Source organism: Cricetulus griseus (assembly GCF_003668045.3).
Source record: "Cricetulus griseus strain 17A/GY chromosome 1 unlocalized genomic scaffold, alternate assembly CriGri-PICRH-1.0 chr1_1, whole genome shotgun sequence".
Lineage (NCBI taxonomy): Eukaryota > Metazoa > Chordata > Mammalia > Rodentia > Cricetidae > Cricetulus > Cricetulus griseus.
The window spans coordinates 211,235,126-211,251,603 of NW_023276807.1; the positions used below are offsets into that span (position 1 = coordinate 211,235,126).

Genomic DNA, 16,478 nt, shown 5'->3' on the forward strand with positions numbered 1-16,478 from the left:
GGGACACACAGGGATCCAGCCCTTGAAAAGGCTGGTATTGTCCCCACAGAGCTACTAGGGTTCCTGCTTTACCACCACAGCTTTATGACCTAGAGAGGCTTTCTTGTCTTCGTCATGAGCTGCAGTACTGATGTTAATTGGATCAGAATTAATCAACCAGTAGAGGGGTGTGTAACCTTTTGACCTTATCTGTCCACAGTGAAGGGATAACTGTTTTGGGATACACGTTACTCATATAAGCTGTGATGAAAGAAAATAATTTTTTCCCAGAAAAGGGACCGCATGCAAGTGACACAATATCTGTACATGCAGAGAACCAACAACATTCTTAGAGAATAAAATAATCTTAATTGCATGGTGCCGTTTCACGCAGAATCTTTCAAAACCATGGAGCAGGCTCCATGTTTATCATATTTAGAAAAGGGCTCTACGTGAGGTACATTGAAAACCACATCCTTGGAGGGCTTCCAACTTTCTTCCCTTTCCACACACTGCTTTCCTGAACCAAAGGAGATTTTGCATGGGGCACTATTAGAATATAGATAATTTAATCATTTTTAATTGTTACTGATTTGTGAATTCCAAATAGAGATCCATTTGTGCCACTTTGACCTGTCTAGTGAAATGAGAGAATAAGGTGAAATAGGAGTCTACCGTGTACATGATAGAAAACCAGCGATCTACAAGTATTGGTTGACGATTTCAAAGAGAGGCATCTAGCTTAGTATCTCTTGGATCCCCCTCGAGCACAAACTGCTATACACTATGGTGTCAGCTGTGGGGTTGGAACAGGGCTCAGCCAGCCTCCATAGGTGGGTGGGGTGAGCACCAGGTGACTGGCAGCCCGTGTTTAGCTGGACTAAGCTTTGAGATTGCAAGTGTTTGAAACTTACAGGTAGATGAGTGAAAGGCTGGTTTAAATCAGAGCTGGGGGAGGTGGGGATGGATCAGAAACTACTGGAGGCAGAGGAAGTCAGTGGAAAACACTGGATGCCAGCAAGGGGTGCAGAAGTTGACTTAGCTCTGACCTGGAACCATCAGAGGGATGTCTCAACCTTCTAGACTGCACACGGTAAAGAAGGAGCTTGTACCCTGTCCTGCTGAAGAAGGGGGGTCCTGGAAACAGAAAAAATCCCAAGGCCTTCTAAGTTTCCAGATTATAATTTCCATCTACCCCAATGTCTTTTTCATTCTCTTGCAAATGTTGAGACTTGATGAAAGTGGCTTAGACATGGTAGGGATTTCCTAGTCCTGGGGAGATTAATTTCTGTAGGAAAAGGAAGGACTGAGTGTACCACACCTCAGTAGTGCTGTAGACTCCTGTTCCAGTTGTGAGAAAGTCAACCTTAGAGAGTTATGTGTGGTTGGATACCACTTCACACATCTTTAATCCCAGCATTGGGGAAGCAGAGGGAGGCAGATATTGGTGAGTTTAAGACCATATTGGACTACATAGTAAAGTCCAGGTCATCAGAGCTATGTAGTAAGATCCTATCTCATAAAACAAACAAGCAAAAGACAACATGTTCACCTGCACCATGTATGTATGGGTGATAAATATATGGTAATTGTCTAGCCTGAAGTTTAGGTAGAGGAAGTGGCTAGGGAAGAAGGAAACAAAACCCAGAACTGACATGACAGGGGTGCCTGGACAAATGAGGTACACACAAGAGTGAATCCAACAATACAGGACTTCAGTTGTATTCACTATGGAGATCAATTTATTATGAATATTCAGCCTTTGCTGACCACTCCATGTGGGCATTGCCTGTATCCATATAAGCAAGTCAGACACAGCTGGTTTTTACCACCTGTTAGATGGGCTTCATGTTTCCTTTTATCCATTGCAGGAAAGACATGGCTTGAGCGAGAATTCCTGGAGAGATGCTCTTGGATTTTCCATAGGACACAACTCCATAAGCTCTGTTGTCACACACAAGGGTTGCCCCAGAGTCACCCTGTGGACAGGGAAAGGGAGAACTGAGCCTGTTTCCCCTGGCTCTGCTCTCCCTACCTCCTCATGGGAAGGTTAACTGTTAGGCACAGCCAGGACAGGGTTTCAAATTCTCTCAGTATCAGAGCTCCACAGAGGCCCGACTTTTCCTTCTAGCTCAGTCCCAGGCTTCCCCTGTAGTCCTCAGGGATGCTCTGGGATAGTTTATGTTGTTTTAGGATGACAGATGTTTCCAATTTTCCACTCTTGGTAAACCATGGAGAAACTCAAAGCTGGATTTTGGGATGTCTCTTCTGTGAGCTGAGACTTGAGGGTTTGGCCATCATCGTAACTAGGCCTCTCCAAGGTTCCTCTCTCCCTGCATTCTGTCTGTTAAATAGTTGAATCTTATCTTGAAAAACACCCGTATTTTCTTCAGGTCTCTCACACAAATCTGTGTGGGCCTGGAGTAGTGGAGGAAGTGATGTGTGCACTTCTTGTCATCCTGGATGATCATTTCAGCCTCTTGGAGGATGGCAGTTCCTGCTATGGGCTTGGGAGATGTTACCCACAGCCACTGAGGCGGCACACATGCCCTGGCTTCACCTGGGCATTGACCCTGGGCAGCGTGAGGGTCCTCACAGCTTTAGTCCTCTTGGCCTTCCTCTCTAGCTGATGGGGAAGAGACAGGAGAGAGCAGCTCAGCCAGGAGCCTGCTGGCCTGGGACATTCTGAAAACCAGGATGGCAGGGAGGAAAAGCAGGGAGAGAGCAGGAGGGGAGAGAGAAGACCTGCAGCAAGCAGAGCACAGGAAACAGGGGTGGGGTGGGATGCAATGGGATATGGGTGGGGGAATGCCCATGTGGGAGAGCTATGTGTGTGTGTGTGTGTGTGTGTGTGTGTGTGTGTGTGTGTGTGTGTGTGTGAGAGAGAGAGAGAGAGAGAGAGAGATCGGATGTGTGTGTGTGTGTGTGTGTGTGTGAGAGAGAGAGAGAGAGAGAGAGAGAGAGAGAGAGCTCGGATGTGTGTGTGTGTGTGTGTGTGTGTGTGTGTGTGTGTGTGTGTGTGTGTGTGAGCTTGTGGGAGGTCTCACCTTTCAGATCATGATGTCATTGGAGACCTTCTCAATTATAGGCCGGGTGTGGAATGGATTTTACCGCAGGGATGATCTATTGAGTCTCCTTCTGTGCTGTAACATCATGGCCTTCCAGAGTGACTTTCACTGAGCTTTAGAGAGCAGAGTGGAGATGAGAGATGTGGAGTGAGAGAGGACACCGTCCAGGATGTGTAAAAGGCAGGGTTGGGATCTAGCTGAGGGGACGTGAGAAACAGGAGGGTTTCAGGGTTTGACTTAATGATTTCTGTTTGACAAGGACCTTAGACTCCAGGAGGGTCTCTCTTGCTTCTAGGCAATATTGTAAAGTTTGTAAAACCTCAACCACTGCTTTAGTCTGGGCAGTACAATTGCTTTCAACTCAGGTGTCTCTAGACACCATTTTATTTTATAATAAGAGACAGAAAGGGAGTGGATCCAGATGGGAGGGGAAGGAGGAAAGAGGGATAGAAAGAAGGGAAACTGTAATCAGGTTATATTATGTGAGGAAAACAATCTATTTTCAATAAAAGGAAGAGAAAGAGTGAGAGAAAGAGGCTACAGCCCATTTCCTGTATAAATTAACACAATATAGCGAGAAAGTTCTAAATATCTTTAGAAAACGTTCAAATACATTTATTTTTATGTTATAATGAGAAATAAGATTTAAATATTGATTTGGACTAAAGACAAAGATCAGAAGTTAATATTTACAGAAGCAAAGTTTGACAATATCATACAGATACAGATTGCAAAAAGAGCTGTACCTGGCATTAAAACCTTAGAATATTGCACTGTCTTCCCTGCTAAGCATGGGATAACTGCTATATGAAGAGCAGGAGGAAGACGAAGAGAAGGAGGAGGAGGAGGAGCAGGAGGAGCAGGAGGAGGAGGAAGAGGAGGAGGAGGAGGAGGAGGAGGAAGAGGAGGAGGAGGAGGAGGAAAAGCAGCATTAGGAGAAGCAGCAATGGCAGCTTCATCATAGACACCATGTTTGTGTTTCTTTGCTCCTTAAGAGGGCAGGCAAGGTCATCTGACGCAGGCAACCTGCGTGCCCGAGGCCTGGTGACAGCTCTGCCTCCAACTGCCGGCCCGGCTGGACCTGGCATTCCTCAACACTGCCAACACCAGGGAAACAGTGACACTTCCATCCATGAGAAGAGGACCGACATCAGAGTATTGGATCTGTTTGCATCTAACAGAAGAGAACGTTGCTCCCACACCCACCAGGAGAACAAGAAACTCTTGCTACACCCACCAGAAAAAAGGATGAGAAGAGGACAAGGCAAAAGCACATCCAACAACAGAAAATCCAATATGACACCACCGGAGACTAGGAACCATACACCAGTAAGACCTCAACATCACGATGCAGATGAACCAGAAGAGAATGACATTAAAAGCATCTTCATGAAAATGATAGTGGACCTCAAAGAGTACATGAGAAAATCCCTTAAAGAAATGGAAGAAAAAACTAACCAAAAAATACAAGATATAAACAAATCTCTCAAGGAAACAATTCAAGACCTAAAAACTGAGAGAGACAATAAAGAAAGCACAATCTGAGGGAATGCTGGAAATAGAAAAGCTGGGTAAATGATCAGAACCACAGACGTAAGCATAACCAAAAGAATACAAGTGATGGAAGAGAGAATCTCAGGAGTTGAAGACACACTAGTGGAAAAAGATTCATCAACCAAAGAAAATCTTAAGTCCAACAAATCCCTATCACAAAATATCCAGGAAATATGGGATACCGTGAAAAGACCAAACCTAAGAATAATAGGTATAGAAGAAGGTGAAGAAATCCAACTCAAAGGCACAGAAAACATATTCAACAAAATCATAGAAGAAAACTTCCCCAACCTAAAGAAAGACATGCCAATGAAAATACAAGAAGCCTACAGAACACCAAATAGACTGACCCAAAAGAAAAGGTCACCTCGCCACATAATAATCAAAACACCAAGCATACACAACAAAGAGAAAATATCAAGAGCAGCAAAGGAAAAAGGTCAAGTAACCTATAAAGGCAAGCCTATCAGAATCACACCTGACTTTTCCTTGGAAACTCGGAAAGCCAGAGGTCCTGGATAGATATTCTACCTACACTAAGAGACCATGGATGCCAGCCCAGACTACTATACCCAGAAAAGCTTTCAATCATTATAGATGCAGAAAACAAGATATTCCATGACAAAACCAGATTCAAACAATACATATCCACCAATGCAGCCCTACAGAAAGTACTGGAAGGAAAACTGCAACCCAAGGAAGTTAACTACAACCAGAAAAACATAGGCAATAGATAATCCCAACTTACCAACAGCCAAAAGGAAAAAGGGATGGAATCCCACACATAATCTCGCCACCAGCACCAAATCAAAAACAAACAAGAATGAACAATAAATAATCAATGGTCATTAATATCCATCAACATTAATGGTCTTAACTCCCCTACAAAAAGACACAGATTAGCAAAATGGATAAGAAGACAGAATCCTTTCTTCTGCTGCATACAAGAAACTTATCCCAACCTCAAAGACAGACGGTACCTAAGAATTAAAGGTTGGGGAAAGAGCTTCCAATCAAATGGAACCAAGAAACAAGCAGGGGTAGCAATCCTAATATCCAACAAATTGGATTTTAAACTAAAATCAGTCAAAAGAGATGAAGAAGGTCATTTCCTACTCATCACAGGGGAAATCCATCAGGATGAAGTCTCAATTCTGAACATTTACACCCCAAAAACAAAGGCATCCATGCTCGTAAAAGAAACATTACTAAAACTCAAATCACACATAAAACCGCAAACACATATAGTGAGAGATTTCAACACCCCACTCTCACCACTGGACAGGAACACCAGACAGAAACTTAACAAAGAAACAAAAGAACTAATAGAAGTTATGGCACAATTGGACTTAACAGATATCTATAGAACATTCCACCCAAATACAAAACAATTTACCTTCTTCTCAGTGCCACATGGAACCTTCTCTAAAATCGACCACATACTTGGAAACATAGCAAACCTCAACAAGTACAAAAAAATTGAAATAACCCCCTGTGTCTTATCAGGCCACCATGCTTTAAAACTAGAATTCAACAACAACAAGAACTACAGAAAACCTACAAACTCATGGAAATTAAATAACACCCAATTGCACAATTCATGGGTCCAGGAAGAAAGAAAAAAAGAAACTAAAGATTTCTTAGAATTCAATGAGAATGCAGACACAACATATTCAAACCTATGGGATACTTTGAAAGCAGTGCTAAAAGGAAAGTTCATAGCACTAAATGCCCACATGAAGAAACAGGAGAATAATCACACTAGAGAATTAACAGCACAACTAAAAGCTTTAGATAACAAAAAAGAAGCCAATACACCCTGGAGGAGCAAACACCCGGAAATAGTCAAAGTGAGGGCTGAAATCAATAAAATGGAAACTAGGAGAACAATACAAAGAATCAATATAACAAAAAGTTGGTACTTTGAGAAAATCAACAACATAGACCAACCATTATCCAAACTTACCAAAAAACAAAGAGTGAACATGCAAATTAATAAAATCAGGAATGAAAAGGGGGAAATAACAACAGACACAGAGGAAATCCAGAAAATCATCAGGTCATACTTTGAAAACCTATATTCCTCAAAATTTGAAAATCTAAAGGAAATGGACAATTTTCTAGACAGATTTCACTTACCAAAATTAAATCAAGAACAGATAAGCAACTTAAATAGACCTATAACCTCTAATGAAATTGAAGCAGTCATTAGAAGTCTCCCAACCAAAAAAAGCCCAGGGCCAGATGGCCTCAGTGCAGAATTCTACCAGAAATTCAAAGAACAGCTAATACCAATTCTCCTCAAAGTATTCCACACAATAGAAGCAGAAGGGCCATTACCAAACTCTTTTTACGAGGCTTCAATAACCTTGATACCTAAGCCACACAAAGACACAACTAAGAAAGAGAACTAAAGACCAATATCCCTCATGAACATTGATGCAAAAATTCTCAATAAAATATTGGCAAATCGAATCCAAGAACACATCAGAGAAATCATCCATCCCGATCAAGTAGGCTTCATCCCAGGGATGCAAGGATGGTTCAACATATGAAAATCTATCAATATAATCCACCATATAAACACTGAGGAAAAAGTCACATGATCATCTCACTAGATGCCAAAAAAGCCTTTGACAAAATCCAACACCCCTTCATGATAAAGGTCCTGGAGAAATCAGGGATAACAGGAACATACCTCAACATAATAAAAGCAATATACAGCAAGCCGACAGCCAACATCAAATTAAATTGGGAGAAACTCAATGCAATTCCTCTAATATCAGGAACAAGACGAGGCTGTCCACTCTCTCCATACCTCTTCAATATTGTCCTTGAAGTTCTAGCTAGAGCAATAAGACAACAAAAGGAGATCAAGGGAATACAAATCAGAAAGGAAAAAGTCAATCTCTCACTATTTGCAGATGATATGATAGTCTACATAAGTTTCCCCAAAAACTCAACCAGGGAACTCCTACAGCTGATAAACACCTTCAGTAAAGTGGCAGGATAAAGATTAACTCAAAAAAATCTGTAGCCCTATTATATACGGATGACACATTGGTGGTGAAAGAAATGAGAAAAGCATCACACTTTACAATTGCCACAAACAACATAAAATACCTTGGAGTAACACTAACCAAAAAAGTGAAAGACCTGTACTGTAAGAATTTTGAGTCTCTAAAGAAAGAAATTAAAGAAGATACCAGAAAATGGAAAGATCTCCCATGCTCTTGGATAGGTAGGATCAACATAGTAAAAATGGCAATCTTGCCAAAAGCAATCTACAGATTCAATGCAATCCCCATCAAAATCCCAACACAATTCTTCACAGACCTTGAAAGAACAATTCTCAACTTTATATGGAGAAACAAAAGATCCAGGATAGCCGAAACAATCCTGTACAATAGAGGAACTTCTGGAGGCATCACCATCCCTGACTTCAAGCTCTATTACAGAGCTATAGTCCTAAAAACAGCTTGGTATTGGCACAAAAATAGACAGGTAGACCAATGGAATAGAGTTGAAAACCCTGAAATTAACCCACACACCTACGAACACCTGATTTTTGACAAACAATCCAAATATGTACGCTGGAACAAAGAGAACATCTTCAACACATGGTGCTGGCATAATTGGATGCAAACATGTAGAACTACAGATAGACCCAAGCCTTTTGCCCTGCACAAAACTTAAGTCAAAATGGATCAAAGACCTCAACATAAATCCAGCCACACTGAACCTAATAGAAGATAAAGTGGGAAATACCCTTGAATTAATTGGTACAGGAGACCACTTCCTGAACATAACACCAGTAGTACAGACACTGAGATCTACAATTAATTAAGCTTCTGAAACTGAGAAGCTTCTGTAAGGCAAAGAATATAGTTAGCAAGACAAAATGGCAGCCCACAGACAGGGAAAAGATATTCACCAACCCCACATCTGACAGAGGGCTGATCTCCAAAATATACAAAGAACTCAAGAAGCTATTCTCGAAAACACCAAACAATCCAATTAAAAAATGGGGTACAGGATTAAATAGACAATTCTCAGTAGAGGAATCTAAATGGCTGAAAGACACATAAGAAAGTGTTCAACATCCTTAGCCATCAGGGAAATGCAAATCAAAACAACTCTGAGATACCATCTTACTCCTGTCAGAATGGTTAAAATCAAAAACACCAATGACAGTTTATGCTGGAGAGGATGCGGAGAAAGAGGAACACTCCTCCACTGCTGGTGGGAGTGCCAACTTGTACAGCCACTTTGGAAATCAGTATGGCGACTCCTCGAGAAAATGGGAATCAGTCTACCACAAGATCCAGCAATTCCAGTCCTAGGCATATACCCAAAAGCAGCACGTTCATACAACAAGGACATCTGTTCAACCATGTCCATAGCAGCATTATTTGTAATAGCCAGAAACTGGAAGCAGCCTAGATGCCCCTCAACCGAAGAATGGATAGAGAAAATGTGGTACATTTACACAATGGAGTACTACTCAGCAGAAAAAAAAACAATGGAATCTTGAAATTTGCAGAAAATGGATGGATCTAGAAGAAACCATTCTGAGCGAGGTAACCCAATCACAAAAAGACAAACATGATACGTATTCACTCATATGTGGATTTTAGACATAGATTAAGGGATTACCATCCTACAATCCACACTGCCAGAGATACTAGTCAACAAGGAAGACCCTAAAAGAGACAAACTTTATCCCCTGGAGAAGGGGAAAAGGTCACCATCCCCTGAGCAAATTGAGAACATGGGAAGAGGGGGGAGGAAGCTATGAGAGTGAGAAGGGAAGAAAAGGAAGGATGCAGAGGTCATGAGGAAGCAGAAATTTTGAGTCAGGTGTAGATTAGAAGAAAGGACATATGACAGGTAGGATTTTAGTTGGGGGGGGTGGTAGAGGAGGAAGCGAGGGAGAAGGGAACTGGGATCGTCATGTAATTCAATCTTGTTTGTAAGTCAAATATATATAATAAAATAAATATAAAAAAAGAGTGCAGGCCAGCCTCAAGTAGGCTGGAAGCTAGCTCATCCCCAGGAGCATGAAGCCTCCAGCAGCTTCCTCACAGTGTCCTTTTACCATCATCCACATCTCAAGGGCATAATTTCACTCCCAGGACTTGGTGGAAGAAAAGAGGAAGAGCTGTCTTAATGTGTTTTCTGTTATTAGTCTTATTAATTTAAATAAATTTTAATTATAAAATTTCACTGTTATCATTGCTAATTTCTTTAATTTTTTCACAATATATTTTGATCATATTATTTCCCCTCTGTCAATTCTTCCCCAACTCCCTACACACTAAACTTCACAATCTCTGTCCCTCTCTTTTTTTCTCTCAAACCCCAACCTCAAACCAAAAACCTGAGAAGCCCACCCCCAAATAACATTCAGAAAATGAAAATCAGAGCAGAAACAAAATTGGTCCTTCTAAAAGCACCACTGGTGAGTGACATGTGTCAGAACGCCTCAATAAACACAGAGTAGCTACATACACAGAATCAACACCCAAGAGTACAGGGACCTTAATTCAACAGTGGCGCTGTTTGAAGGACTGAAATAGGGTCACAGGGGTCACAATGAAATGTCTTATATTCAACTGGAGTGGGGAGTCTGTGGTTAAAACATGAAGTAAGGCATAGTCCCCCTGCTTGTCTTTTTCCTGCCCATCTCTTTCACTGAGGGCTCCACATGAGGTGCATTGAAAAACACAGGTGAAGAAGGAATCACTGTGTATCTTATACAAAACCAGAGATCTATGAGTATCAGTGTAAAAGACATACTTCTCTTGGATCCCTCTGATTCACAAACTGCTATACCTCATGGTGCCAGCTGGGGGAGACAGAGTTTCCAGGCTGAGCCAAGGTTTTTGAGAGACTTGACTGAGCCTCTTCATGGAAGACTTGGGTTGGAACAGGGCTCTGCCAGCCTGGCCTATGTGGGTGGGGTGAGCACCAGGTGACTGGCAGCCAGGTGACTGGTGTAGCTGGACTAAGAGTTGAAGAGATTGCAAGTGTTTGAAACTTACAGGTAGATGAGTGAAAGGCTGGTTTAAATCAGGGCTGGGAGAGGTGGGGCTGGCTCAGAAACTACTGGAGGCTAGAGGAAGTAAGTGGAAAACACTCGATGCCAGCAACGTGACTGAGCTCTGAGATGGGAAATGGGACCTACGTGAGCCCAAGACCATCGTAGAGATGTCTCAACCTTCTACACTGCACACAGTTAGGGAGGAGCTTATACCATGCCCAGCTGGAGCTTGGGAGATCCTGGAAACAGGAAACTTATCCAATGGCATGGCCCATGGCCTTCTGAATTCCCAGAGTCAAGTCTTCCTTTGCTGGAATGCCTTGTTTGCCTCTCTGTAAAATGTTGGGACTTTATGAAGGTCGTTTAGAGATGGTAGGGATTTCCTATCCCAGGGAGATTCAATTTTGGAGGGCTAAGTATGAAAAGGAGTGACTGAGTGTAGGGCACTTCAGTAGAGCTGTAGATTCCTGCTTGTGTTGTAAGAAAAGCAACCTTGGAGAATTGGGTATTAAAATATGTATTTGGTTGGATATCATGGCACACACCCTTAATCCCAGCACTCGGGAAAAGAGGCAAGCGGATCTCTGTGAGTTTAAAACCAGATTGGACTAAATAGCAAAGTCAAGGTCAGACAGTGCTATGTAGTTAGATCCTATCTCAAAAAATAAACAAACAAGCAAACAAACAACCTGTTCACCTACACCATGTATGGGTGATAAGTATGTGGTAATTGCCTGAAGTTTCAGTTTGAGGGGGGGCTGGGGAAGATGAAGGAAGCAAAGCCCAAAGTGACATGAGAGGTCTGTCTCGACCAGAGGTGTGCACAGGACAGGGGCTCCAACAACACAGGAATCCCGTTGTATTCATTGTGGAGAATGCAATTTATTATGGATTTTCAGCCTTTGGTGCCCACTATATGTGAGCATTGCCTGTGTCCAGACAAGATGGTCAGACACAGCTATTTTTGTTGTTGTTTTGTTTTGTTTTGACCACCTGTTAGATGGGCTTCATGCTTCTTTTTATCCATTGCATGAAAGGCACGACTTTAGTGAAGATTCCTGAAGAGATGCTCTCGGTGTTTCCAAAGGACACAATTCCATAAGCTCTGTTGTCACACACAAGAGGTCCCCCAGAGTCACCCTGTGGACAGTGAAAGGGAGAATTGAGCCTGTTTCCCCTGGATCTGCTCTCCTTACCTTCTCCTGGGAAGGTAAACTGTTAGGTCACTGCCAGGACAGTTTTTCAAATTCCCTTTTCCTTCTAGCTCAGTCCCAGGCTTCCCCTGTAGTCCTCAGGGATGCTCTGGGATACTTTATTCTGCTTTGGGATGGTGAATGTTTTCCATCTTCCAATCTTGCTAACCCAGGGAAGGTATCAAAGCTGGATTTGGGGATGTCACTGCTGTGAGCTGAGACTTGAGGATTTGGCCATCATCATAACTAGGCCTCTCCCAGGTTCCTCTCTCTGAATTCTTTCTGTTAAATGCTTGAACCTACCTTGAAAGCAGCCTGTGTTTTCTTCGGGTCTCCAGCACAAATCTGTGTGGTATTGGAGTAGTGGTGGAAATTTGATTTGCATTTCTGGTCCTCCTGGATAATCAATATAGCCTCTTGGAGGTCAGCAGGTCCTCTAGTGGCACTGAAAGATGTTAACCCCCAGCCAGCCAGGCGACACACATGCCCTGGCTTCACCTGGGCATTGACCTTGGGAAGCTTGAGGGTCCTCACAGCTTTAGTCCTGTTGGCTTTCCTCTCCAGCTATTGGGGAAGAGACAGGAGAGAGCAGCTCAGCCAGGAGCCTGCTGGCCTGGGACACTCGGAAAACCAGGATGGCAGGGAGGAAAAGCAGGAAGAGAGCAGGAGGGGAGGGAGAAGCCCTGTGGCAAGCAGGGAACAGGTACTAGGGTTGGGATATGTGTGGATGGGTGTGGCAGATCTCACCCTTAAGAGCATGATGTCATTGGAGTGGTCCTTGGGATTATAGTCTGGGTGTGGAATGGCTTTAGCCACAGGGATGATCTGCTGGGTCTTCTCCTGTGTAGTGACATCATGGGCTCCCAGAGTGACTTTCATGGAACTGTGAAGAAAGCAGGGTGGAGATGAGCGATGTGGAGCGAGAGAGGACACTATCCAGGAGGAATAAAAGGCAGGGTGGGTAGGGTGGTGGTCTAGCTAGGATACTGGAGAAGACAGGAGGGTCTCAAGGTTTGAGATGATTTTCTTTGCTTCTCAATGACTCAAGACACCTGGGAACTACTCCCTCTTGCTTCTAAGCAATACTCCAAAGTTTGCATTGACTCTTACTGTGTGTGCTCAACCTCAACCACTGTGTTAGTTTGGCCAGTGTCCTTGTTTTCAACCCAAGTGTGCTGCTGGCTCTGACATCTCACCCTTTGACTTCAAACTTTCCTGTTTTCAGACTCCCATTTTCACAGTCTTGCCTTCTAGCAAGCACTCACAGGAGCATCCACCAGTGGAGGACAGAAGCTCCTGTTGGGGTCTCAGAAAACGTGGGCCTGCTGCTTCTCCTCACCTTCCCAGGCAGTGAGCAGCTGTCAGCACAAAGTCGTCTCGCACCAGGAAGCCTCCACAGCAACAAATATCCACATCATCACACACAAACTGAATAAATGCCATGTAGGGACGGGAGTGGGGCTTGACCTCATGGCCCCCGATGATCTCCTCTGAAAGAAAAGGCTAGAATATGGGGTGTCTGAGAGCAGCAGATGAGGTCAGGAGGGAAGATCTTGGGTAGGGTAAAGATGATGGGATCTGCAGTTCCCCAAGCCTGTTGTGGACAGAATTCCTTACACACAGAACAATCTTTGTTGACTCTTAAGCTGAAGCCCTGCTCTGAGAAGGGGTGGATAGCACATCTACTCGAGTCCCTCTTTACAAATACATGAAGGGACAAGCTCTGTCTTCATCCTGGTAGAGACCAAGGGGATCTCGTGTGATTTGCCTTGATAATTTCTTTGTTAGTCTTCCCAACCCCACTAATATCTTCATTGGTGCCATTTTTTCACCTTTTACCCCACCAAGCCCTATGGAAGATGATTTTCTAAAATTCTCCTATTCTGGCATCCAATACATCTTAGGTTTCAGTAATGATTTGGCAGCATGAATGAATGAATGAATGAATGAGTACTACTTAGCTGGAGGGCTGGGGGCTCAGAGCTCATGGGATATAGGGCCTGAGGGACATTTGAGTGTGTGATGGCAAAGATGGGATAGCTGAGGACCTCAGACACAAGTGGAGGGGCCAGGCAACACTAGAATACAGAGCTAGCAGAGTGGGCAGTGTAGGGCTCTTGTGACCCTGGGCCTCTTTCTTCAGCAGGCTGAGGGTGGAGTTTCATAAATGATGCTAATATTCTATAGTTGGTGTCCTTGTCCCTTTCCGGGCTTGTCATTAATGCTGCCCTTCAGTGGGCTCAAGTAAAGTTAATGATACAGATTTTAGTATCTTTGCATTCTCTGTAACATCCCTGTCTAAGAAGATCCACTCTCCAGGTGACAGAAAGAGCAGAAAGTATATAGTGTCCACTAAGTCTTTTGAGGACACCTCCCTTCCTCAGACCTTGTTGAGAATCTAGCCAGTGACAGATTCTCATGTGTGGGCTTGGTATGGGACCTGAGGTTCAGAAAGCTCCTGGTTCAGTGCAGCAGAGTTCCTGACTAGAGCCGGGCAGAGAGTCCACAGAGGTATTATGGGATGGCACCTCTGGGACAGGGGTGTTCACTCACCTGCACCAGCTCCACTTTGCAGAAGAAAGATCAAGAGAATCAGGACTGGTGACATCTTCCCAGGAGGCTGTTCAGGTTGGAGGAGAACAGAGTAGACACGGCCCTTGAAGGGATGAAGAAGGTGAGTGCCCAGGGACCTCACAGGCATTTAAACCTGTGCACCCTAGCTCTGATTGGCTCTATTAGTTAAGGAACATTTCTGGTTGGGTAAAATGACACGGCCACCATACTAGCATGAGCTAAGGTGGGATAAAGACCAAGAAAAGAGGGTTTGAGGCTGTGGTTGCGGGTGATCTGAGACCCTAGGAAGTCCTCAGTGACTGCATTGAACCAAAGTCTGTCTTTTTTTATCTCTTACATCCTGTGCTATCTGGTAAGATCTCATTTGGTTTCTTTGGTTTCTTTCTTTTCATTTTAAATAATACAATCAATTGACTATTAAATAGCTATAACACTATAATATACAACAAATTGATAGGGTACTCAGTGAGACTTGATACAGAGCCATATTTGACTAGGCAGAGTTTCAGTACAGCATCTAATTAACCTCTGGGACTCTGATCATACAGTGGAATCATCTGTTTGAAGAGTCTGATGAATTCATCTTAACTCACTCTGACTCTCCTAAACTGCTAGGACATCACAGAGAAATCTCCAAAGCAAGTGTTTGTCCTGTGGCCAATGATCATGTCTTAGAGCCATACACAGTTAAGTATAATAACGAATAACAATGACATGTATGGTTACCTGCTTGTTAGGTATGGGCTTTTATCTCTAATCACGAGCTTCGGGGTAGAATTTGATGCACAATAAGATTGGATCAGTGCTGGCCTCCCTGCTGAGGACTGCAGTGGTGTTTTCCGGTGTTGTCTAGGATTTTCTATAATAAACAAGGACTTTGATTAGATCTGGAATGATTATTTAGAGGACTAGATTCAGGAGTGAGACAACAGGGATCCAGCCTGTGAAAATGCAGATATTGACTGGAGTGAGTTGAGAATCTGTACTTAGAGGATGAGGTGGTTAGGGCTGTGTGAGATCAACTCTGGAACATGGGAGACAGTCTGGCCTTGCCCTAAGAACAAGTGTGTGTGTGTGTGTGTGTGTGTGTGTGTGTGTGTGCTTTGCCACCACAGCGCTATGTTTTTCAGATAATTTTTAATTCACTCCTTTCAAAACTTATGACCAAGAGAGACTTTCTTGTCTTAGTCATGAACTGCATGATATTAATTGGATCAGAATTAATCTTCCAGTTCAGGGGTGTGTATCCTTTTGGCCTTTCTGGGCCACAGTGAAGGGATAACTGCTTTGGGCTACACATTACTCATACAAACTGTGAGGAAAGAAGATGATTCCCCCCTGAAAAGGGACCATATGCAAGTGACACAATATCTGTTCATACAAAGAAGCAACAAAATTCCTAGACAATAAAATAATCTTAATTGTATGGTGCCCATTTATACAGAATCTTTCAAAACCATGGAAAAGGCGCCATGTTTGTGATATCTAAATAAGAAATTGAAGTCATATAAATAATAAAATTTATTTTGGTCTACATTTAATCATACAGTAAAGGAGGACAGCATGAGTCTGGTGGGATATTTGACATTGCTTTGGAGCTAGGAATGCTTTACTCCCAGGCTTGATGGGTGCAGCTCTGATCTCAGTGAATTTCTAAGGTAGGGCTGAGATGTTTTAGTTCTAATTTTATTCTTAGTGTGCTGAACACTTTGAATTGATAGAAAAATTAAAAAAATAATCATGATATCCCCCATTTGTCCCTTGAACTCCACACAATTCCCCATCACCTTCAGATACAAGGCCTTTTAAAAAAAAAATCTTTTTTTATTTGTATTAGAAACAAGATTGATTTACATGACAATCCCAGTTCCCTTCTCCCTCCTGTCCTCCCCCAACTCTAAAACCCTACCTATCACATACCCTTTCTTCTATTCTTCCCCTGACTCAACCTTTCTGCTCCCTCATGACCTCTGCATCCTTCCTCTTCTTCCCTTCTCATTCTCGTAGCTCCCTCCCTACTCTTCCTGTGCTCTCAATTTGCTCAGTGGCTCTTGACCCTTTTCCATC

The 16,478-nt window shown here is 43.0% G+C and overlaps 1 protein-coding gene and 1 non-coding gene across 5 annotated transcripts; one reads left to right on the forward strand and one right to left on the reverse strand.

Annotated features, from left to right (window-relative positions):
• Positions 1-1,284: 1,284 nt before the first annotated feature.
• On the forward strand, positions 1,285-1,365 carry LOC113832733. Its single transcript, XR_003480180.1, has one exon. It is a non-coding gene; the product is annotated as a small nucleolar RNA SNORD55/SNORD39 (small nucleolar RNA).
• A 10,275-nt stretch (positions 1,366-11,640) lies between these two features.
• LOC118239672 (granzyme G-like) lies at positions 11,641-14,445 on the reverse strand. 4 transcript variants are annotated; one of them, XM_035452894.1, is made up of 6 exons: positions 14,391-14,445; positions 13,177-13,327; positions 12,888-12,899; positions 12,585-12,720; positions 12,141-12,401; positions 11,641-11,784 (listed from the first exon to the last, which is right to left on the reverse strand). In XM_035452894.1, the coding sequence occupies exons 1-6, from the start codon at positions 14,443-14,445 to the stop codon at positions 11,641-11,643; spliced, it is 759 nt and encodes a 252-aa protein (XP_035308785.1). The 4 variants fall into 4 exon arrangements, with proteins under 4 accessions (XP_035308785.1, XP_035308787.1, XP_035308786.1 ...); XM_035452896.1 differs by lacking the exon at positions 12,888-12,899 and having other exon boundaries at positions 12,336-12,401; XM_035452895.1 differs by lacking the exon at positions 12,888-12,899.
• Between the last annotated feature and the right edge of the window lie 2,033 nt (positions 14,446-16,478).